The 8,749-nt window shown below is 42.1% G+C and overlaps 1 protein-coding gene across 7 annotated transcripts in view; it reads left to right on the top strand.

The window, feature by feature from the left end:
• MECOM (MDS1 and EVI1 complex locus) overlaps positions 1-8,749 on the top strand; it is a 505,030-nt gene that overhangs the window by 476,432 nt on the left and 19,849 nt on the right. For 5 of the 7 annotated variants that reach the window (XM_014517494.2, XM_025198047.1, XM_025198051.1 and 2 more), the window contains one exon: positions 1,877-1,903. The exons of the other annotated variants lie outside the window; for them this stretch is intronic. In XM_014517494.2, the coding sequence (XP_014372980.2) occupies positions 1,877-1,903 (27 nt within the window). The remainder of the gene's footprint in view (positions 1-1,876; positions 1,904-8,749) is intronic. 7 annotated transcript variants of the gene reach the window in all.

The following is an 8,749-nucleotide window of genomic DNA, read 5'->3' as shown; positions in this document are numbered from 1 at the left end:
TGAAGTCAGCAGGATTTTTTCCATTAACTTAAATGAGACTGGGATGTAACCCTTAGTATTTTATTATAGGGAGCCAGTGGCAGTGTATCCATTTACAGCAATAGAAAACCCAATCTTTCTTCGCAAATGTTTTAGTTATAATGGGATGAACACGTTTCTCCCTCATGTGGTGTGATGAGGAGGAACCTTCCTCCCCCAGCAAATCCATTAAAATTGAGGAACAGGAGCTGCGCAGAGAGTAAAGGCAGCAGTTATAGTTGCATCTCTTCTTTCCCTTCACCAGTTCTTGCTCCTCCATGCTTGCAGTGCGAGATGTCTGTATGGCTACGGGAGGACTTGGGAACATGCTAAGTCACGGCGAGGCAGCCTTTGTTTTAGATGACCAGGTCCCTTGTGATTCTCACATCCAATAGTCCACTTCACGTTACGTTTGCAGAATTTAAATGGTGCCTCTGCTTTCTCTGTCCCTTCCTTTTGCTCAGCTTCATGTTCTGGGTTTTACTGAAGCAGGCTGTAAAGGCTTCAGGGCAAGGTTTGTATCCTTGTTCCTTTCTCTAAAATGAAAGGCACAGGTGTGACATTATAGTCAGTGTTTAATACGGGGCTTTCCCACACTGCAGAAAGGGTGTAGCAGTGCAGCTGGTAGGGAACAAGGAGAGAACTGAAGGGAAGGGCGTACGCCAAGAACAGTTGGTTGGTCCTGTGAATCTCAGCTTTGTGTCAGAATGTCACTAGTCTATATGCTATTTTCCATTTTGCCTTGAATGAGAATCACTAAAAAGTATGAAGTATTACTTATTCTTAAGAAGTATCCTTCTATACTATGTCTGAGTTACACTAGGAAATGACCATTTCTACATACTCTATTTTATCACTGCTATGCAATGGTAATTTCTTAAGATGAAATTCTTGGGTCATAGCAGTTGCACTGGCTGCCACCATCATTGTGATTTGTATTTCTTTTAATTGCTGAACTCTCTTACAGCATTTATATAAAATATTCACTGAAGTAAATATATTTTTGTTGCACAGCAATTCATACCGTTTTATACACAGGCAGATAGTGTGAGAGATTGGCTATTTTTTTTGTTTGTTTATCTAGGTATTTAGGATGATGGTTTAATTCATAAGATGTGGAGTGACATGAAGCCATGGATATAATGTGCAATTTTAAACATGCAAGTGAAACTAAAAATGTCATTATACTGTCCCTCATGCCAGCAAGGGATAACTTATTCTCTCTTATTGACATCAGTGGAATTCACTCCCCTGAATGCAATGGAATCGAGCCCAGTATTTAGCCAGGCTTGCAGAATAACCTTTTTTTTGGTATTATGCCCATTGTTAACCCAAGTTATTAGAGTGCTTGTAGGTTTCAGCAGATGCTTTCATTTTTCTACTGGTAAGCTAAATGTATTGCTGTAAGATAACTGTGAAATAAATTCACACATTTGTGTCTTCTACAAGTTCTTTTTTCTGTAGTTAAATATATTGCCTAAAGTTTCTCATTTGAGTAAGAAAGGATTTAATTTGCATCCGTGTTATTAAATAATGTAACAACTATCAGATTGGCTTCTAGACCTGTTAGGCTTTGGACTGGATAGAAAGAAGCATACAAATTCTCTGGTCCTTACTCAGTCCCTGCTTGGGCAAAACTCCCCTCAAAGTCAACAACTCTAAATCTGTACCAGATAAAGTTAACTGGCCACATTTTTGCAGTAAATTGCCACTATAAGGATTGGATTTTAGCTAGAATGTATCCCAGAGCAAGCAATCCACCCAGCCTAAAATCTTAGCTAATTTCACTATAGATTGATTGCAATGAAGGTACCAATGCAGGAATAATGTGTTGTTTTTGTTTCAATTTTGCTCCCAGTTCCAATTGCCTGATCAAAGAACTTGGGTAAGTTTATTGCTTATATTTTTGATTTAAACATTGTAGTATAAATTGCATAAAAATATAATGTGAAAGATAACTTGCTACACAGTTATGGAGTATGTCACGTGCTTTCCTATAAAATGTCATAGCTGTAGTAGATAATAGCCTATTATGTAAAATTGGCTTTTTTCACTTAATCCCTTAGTCTTTATTTATGAAGGCAATGGGAGCTTTGCCTAAGTAAGGACTTCAAAACGTGGCCCTTTGGTTATATTTATAACTGCAAGATCGCAGTCTCAGCAATTGCAGTGAAAGTTTTAGTCCTCAAATTTTACCTATATTACAGTAGGTTTATCAGATAAACCATCTGGATCCTCTGAGGTGTTTAGGTACCCAACTCACACTGATTTCAAAAGGAGCTAGGTGGTAGATACCCCTGGAGAGCCTAAATTCACAATTTAGTATTATAGGTACAGGTACATTGATTAGTAGCCTCTGGATTATATTCTTCTTTCAACTGTACAAATGTAACTCCCAGTAGTGTGAACAGGAGCTGCATTTTTGCACTTGTGGAGTGAAATTAGACAAAATATTCCTTTTATTTATTATTCTAAGTAGAAATCCAATTTTCTTCTTTGTAGGAATCAAACCACAGCTGTTACTTTTCTGTGTCCCTTCCTCCCAACCCCCCCAAGTAACTCATTGTTTTATTATTAATTTGATGACTGCAGCAGTGGTAATAGCCAATACATACCAGTCACACAACTCTCCCAAAATCATGGCTTCTGGCAGCATATCCCAAACTGCGGGGCATGCCCCCTTGGAGATAGCAAAAGGTTTATAGCAGGGTGTGACTAAAGGCAAGGTATTATCTATCAAGTCCACTATTCATGTGCATGTGAATCACATAAATGGTGTGGATGCTCAGCATTGCCCTGAATTTTGGTGACTGAAGTATAGGGTTGGGGGAAGGGGGCGCGAAAATGACTGACTTAACTAAGATGGAGCATAAACTCCCAGACTGCGTCCAGACAAGCACAGACATGTGGTATGTGGTGCTGCAGACCAGTTTGTAGCACCACACACTGCACATGCAGGCATTCCCTGCAGGCAGTGCGGGGTTTTTCTTTTACCCCAGGAGATCCCAGGGTCAAAAAACCCATGCCAAAAAAAGGTGGGGTGGTGCACGTGGCCACTGTGTGCTCTGCCCAAAACTGGAGTCTGGTCGGTCAGAGCCATGCTCTGCCTACTGGCCAGGCTTCCTGCCATGGCTTCAGCCCTAGGAGGCCCCCAGGACCCCAGATAAGGCTGCTGGGGCAAGCAAAGTTGCTTGTCCCAGCCTCCTCTACCCCACCCAGGGTTACCTGCCAGCTGCCAGAGCGTGCGTGGCATGGGCGTTTCCCAGGAACAAGTAGCAGTGGCACAAGGTGACTTAGGAGACCAAGAGTCTATTTATGACTCAATCATGTCTTCATTGTGGAGATATTATCTACATGCCTGAGCTTGCTCTGACCAAGTCCACTGGGTTAGTGCTCCCTGGGGGCATCTGCATGATACGCTTACTGTGGAATTGTCTAATTAGCTCCACAGTAAAGTGTCCCAATCTACACATGTGGTGCTATTAGGCTGGAGTAAACTAACTCACTCCACTGTAGGCTATTATTGCCGGATACAAGTACCATCCTACAGTGGAGCTATTTACTTCAGATCAACGCACATGTACATGGTGACCAGGGCTGGCTGGGGCATGAGGGTGCTAAAGTGAGGGGCTGCCTGCCAACCCTCGTGCCCCAGCCAGTCCCTCGTCAGCATGTTGAGCTGGGTCAGAGCAGCTCCGGGCTGGCAGGCTGACCCCCCTCACCTCTACCAGTTGGGGCTGCACCTCCCTGGCTCAATGTGCTGCAGTTCCAGGCGCACATGTAAATGCTGTGCATGGAAACAATAAACTCAGGCATGAACTACTCTGGAGTTTATTGCATCACATTAACATTCACGTGTAGATGCACCCCTGAGAAGCTGGGCTAATTAGCCTTGGTGGAATGCAGCACTAAAATGGCTATATTGCTTCTGATACCTATACTACTTTGCTCAGAGCTAGACTGAGCATCTCTACATTGCAGTGCATACCCTATGTGACTCTTGGTCATTTAAAAAAGCTAAGGATAGATGTCTCATAAAATGTGGAAGACCCGTACACACTTTTTCATACCTACTGTTATGCACAGGACGAGCTCAGTTGTGCTGAAAAAGGCATTTGCACATGCACCAATGTACTTAGATGACCTAATACTCATTTGCTTTCCTCAAGCTGATGGACGTTGATCTTCCTTTACATAAACCTGACTTTTGATCCCTCTATTTCCAATCTGTAAAAAGAAGATAATAATATTTACTCACTTTCATCAAGTGCATTGTGATGTTCAGATGAAAAAATGCTACTTTGATGTCTCTGTCAGGTCAGGCCTTAATTGGTCTGCTATCTGGTACTGTGTAAACCAGTACAGCCTGTTCCATGGCCGAGTTGTCGACAACTAAACTGGCACCCCCACCTGGGCTAGCTTGGGTGAGGAGGGTGTATGGACACCCAGCACAGCTAAAAACAAGACCCGTTAAAGGGCAGATGAGCATCCTGTGATCCAAAAGCCATCTGTCACTGGAGAGGAGATAGGTGCCATCAGGCCACTTTGCATGAAGAATCACCAATGATGCAGAGCGTCTAAAGTGCTCCAGTGCCTTGGAGCGGCCTCGGGACTGACTTGACTGGATTTGACAGGAACTGGTGTAACTCCCATTCAAATAGATAGCAAGACTTTCATTGATGCAATGGGAATTGGGTTGGAGTCTAATTATAAAGTGAATGTTTTTTTATGATCACTGGACAGTGCTGATGGGATTCACATCGAATGTGGAGATCCAGTACAAGTTCTGCATGTCACTTAAGTCATCTTTTAGAACTGGAACCCTCCTTTGAAGGCTGTGTTGTGGCCCCATTCACAGATATGAGTACACTCAGGATTATTTAATATAGGAGAAACAACTTACATGGAAATTATTAAACATGTTCCCTTCTGAGTTCTAAATGAGCTGCAGGCAATAAATAGGTGTAAAATAATAGAAGATGACAACATTTGAAATTATCAGAGGTGGTCCAAAACATTGCCTTCTTAATCAAGTGAATTAAAATAGCTCCATTTTGAAGAGATTCGGTGACTCTTGTGATGTACTCTGGATCCACTGCACTTTTAAAATAGCAGCGCTGTGTTTGGATAATTATGCAGTAGAAAAACACAATACATGCTATCTCTTCCAGCTACATTCCCTGATGTTGGCTTGGTCCTAAAATTTACATAATCCAGACTTTTTTTTTGTCCTTTGGCCACAATGCTGCTTGAACAGCTGCATTACAATACGAAATAGAAGCATATCACTAAACTGACTGGAGCAAGTTGCTGATTCACGGATGGTTTTTATCTCCATCTTGAAGGGCTTGAATGTGTCACTTGAGCCTTTATATATCAATTCTTGGTATACTGGGTCATTTATTTTAAGATTACTTTAAATTGTTTTTCACTCTCTGACAAGAATCCTATAGTTCAGATCAATTGGAAACTCCCTCTTGTAAAAGGATCATAGTGTATTCACTCTGCACATTTTATAATCTGTCCCAGAAATTGGTACTCTAGTCACAACCCTCCCTAAAGATCTAATAGTAGATTGGTATTTGTAAGTGACTTGGGACTTCATTTGCAATGACATTATGAAGAATTATAATAATTAAGATAACTGTCCAAATAAATTAAAAGGTACATTTTTTGATGCTTATCCACATTTTTTCCTTTACTGTGTTTATAGTAGGCCAAGGTTCACTCTCCAGAACGCCAGGTCAAATCCAGACCAGCTCCATCAAGTCAGTGGAGTTCCTTTGTATTTGTACTGGTGCTAAAGAGAACAAATTATGTCCGTTTCTTGCTACTCCACAACTGTATGCAATTCATGGTTGCAATTCAGCCATATGCAATAGGTCTCTTGGTCATGAATGCAATTATGTAAAGTTCTTTTGCCCTGAATATTATCAGATTTACAGGATTACAGATACATTTACCAGGAGTCCTGCTTTTTAAAGAAATGATTGTAATTTGGAGTGGGGAGGAAGAAATGTTGAACTTTAATAGTCAGGATTTGGAGATTTCTTGAAATAACACAAGTAAAAATAGAAAACAAACATTTGTGCAAACTTTTCCCATGAGTTATGCCTATAAAGTCAGTTGTTTTTACGATAATAACAGTGAAGGAGTCTAATTTGTAAAACATTAGGTCATGTAATACATGACATTGTCTGCTAGATCATTTCATACCATCATGCTATCTTTTTATTTTATAAATAAATCTCACTTTATTTATGTCACTGATTTTCTGCTGCTGGTTAATAAATTTTAAGACAAATGTTTGAGGCCCTTGTTGATGATATCTTGCCTGTTGAAATGTTTATAAATACTTGTTTTATCCGATTATGGTAATGTCTGCATTTTTGAGTCTGAGCTGGGGAATTGTGACTACATATTGGTTTGCGTCAGTATGAGGTTAATAGCCTCTTAGGGACCAGGAGAGAGGTGGGGGTAAAACTGCTTCCTCTTCCAGACATCTGGACGCAGATAGAATCAACAACTCTTATATATGTAAATCAAAAGTTACTGTTCCATATAAAATACTGTCATTCACCGATCTCAGATTAGGAGCAGACGTTACTTGTCCATAAGGCAATAACTTTATGCAAAATATGTAATGCAATCTTCTCACTCTCTTACCTCCTCAGCTAACTTTTTCCATGAACATATAAGTTACACTAATTCAACATTAAGGGCCAGACTGTGTCCTCCATTCCCTAAAACAGCACCATCATGCCTTGGCCAGGTATAATCAGTAGGGGTGTGCGAGATGAACCCTATTTGATTCGGATTAGGATTCAGCCCGAATCAGGGACAGCGATTCAATTCCTTGATTCGGATCACTGTCCCTGATTCAATTCGGCTGAATCTGAATCTGAAGATTCGATGCTGATTCGGAGAATCAGTGTTTCGGACATAGACACAGCTTTAAATGTTTTTTCTACATACCTTGAGGTACCAGCGTGGCTCGTGATTGTTATGATACTGGGGTGGATGGAGCATCCCACAGGAGTGAAGTGGGGACTCCACGTGCTCAGTGGCCAACCTGGAAGTGGACCAGAAGCACTTCCGGTCCACTTCCAAGTGTGCTGGGGGGGCCTCCCTGCATGTTCCCTAGCTCAGCAATCGGCTGCAGGGGGACCCGCAGGTGCCCCCCCGCCCGACCCAGGCCTGCGGGTCCCCCTGCAGCCGATTGCTGAGCTAGGGAACATGCAGGGAGGCCCCCCCAGCACACTTGGAAGTGGACCGGAAGTGCTCCGCGCCTCCCCGCGGTCCCCCTGCCGAGCGTGCTGGGGAGCCCCCCACGCTTCTGTAGGATGCTCCATCTGCCCCAGCATCGCAGCACTCATGAGCCCCTGCTACCTAGAGGTAAGTAGAAAAAAACATATAAAGCTGTGTCTATTTAGAAGCGTTGAATCTCTCTGAATCTATTTGGAGGGTTCTGATTTGATTCAGAGAGATTAAAAGGTCCTCTGATTCAATTTGGATTTGGAGATTCAGCCACAGAATCAGACTGAATCTCCACCAAATTGAATCAGGGACCGAAGCTTCAGCCCTAATAATCATAGCCCATCTGCTTCTTAAGTCACATGGACTATTCATTCCTAACCCAAACTGGGGGTAAGTCACTATAAAAATGTAGAAGGGGTGGGGCCTTGCTTCACTTTCATACAGGTGAACATGGCCAAGGACCTGATCCACAGCCTATTGAGTCATTGGAAATGTTCGTATTGGCTTCACTGAGCTTTGGAGGAGACCCCCAGGTGCAGAGAAGGAAGTGCATTATACTATCCAAACAGTTGGAACAGTTAAGCATGCTCTTCTCATATTTCTGGGAGGGATTCTCCTTCCTTGAGTCAGATTGGCTCTTCACTGTAGGTAGCCACAGGATAGTAGCTGAAGATATCCCAGTAGTGAGAGATTTTGGATTTAAAACCAGAGGCCAGAGAAAACAATTGTATTTTGACAAACATTTACCTAACCTACTAGGTTGGTGCTCATACCGATGTTCAAGCTCTTGCTGATGTTAAGTAGTTCTGCTGCCACATCACTGATCAGAGTAGCATCTCCATAGATAAGTTTGAGATTTGTTTTATATGCCAAGCTTGATTTCGCTTTCAGGTGTTTGCACAGGTAATTTCCACTTCAGAACATAGAACTTCAGGAACTTCTGGTGCCGACAGATGTTATGGGGCACTAGTCCTACAGTCTTAATAAGCTCTGCAGGGAAGCAAAGCTAGGAAGGAATCAAAGTATGGAGTCTAGAGGAACAGCTAAGCAAGGGCTGAGAGCCAACTTCTGGAGATCAGCTAGGGACCCAAAGACTTTTTGACATTAGTAGAAAATGGGCTGTACTCTCCTTCCCAGTACTGTTGTGCTTTCAAATATTGAAGTTTAACTACAGCTCTGAATTTCCCGAGTTTCTTGTAATGGCTGCTTCTTTGATAACTGAAACACTCCTGGTAAAGATTTCTTCCTCTTAGGTTGTTGTTGAGTCCTCTAACCCTCCATTCTACCTTATTAAAGGGATCTGTTTTTTGTTGTTGTTGATCTGGGAGCATCTGCTCTGGTTGGAAACTATGACCCTTCTTCCTAGCTAAGGCAAAGTTCTACCACAGCAAGCATTAAGAAGATGAAAGGAAAGGTCCACTGATAGCTTTTATGTTGCTCTAGTGGTTCTCTGCAATGAGTAGAGGGACTACAA

This window comes from Alligator sinensis, unplaced genomic scaffold, assembly GCF_000455745.1.
Source record: "Alligator sinensis unplaced genomic scaffold, ASM45574v1 scaffold787_1, whole genome shotgun sequence".
In the NCBI taxonomy this organism is placed as follows: Eukaryota; Metazoa; Chordata; order Crocodylia; family Alligatoridae; genus Alligator; species Alligator sinensis.
Note: the sequence above shows the minus strand (reverse complement) of the source record. Positions and strands in the feature narration are given on the sequence as shown.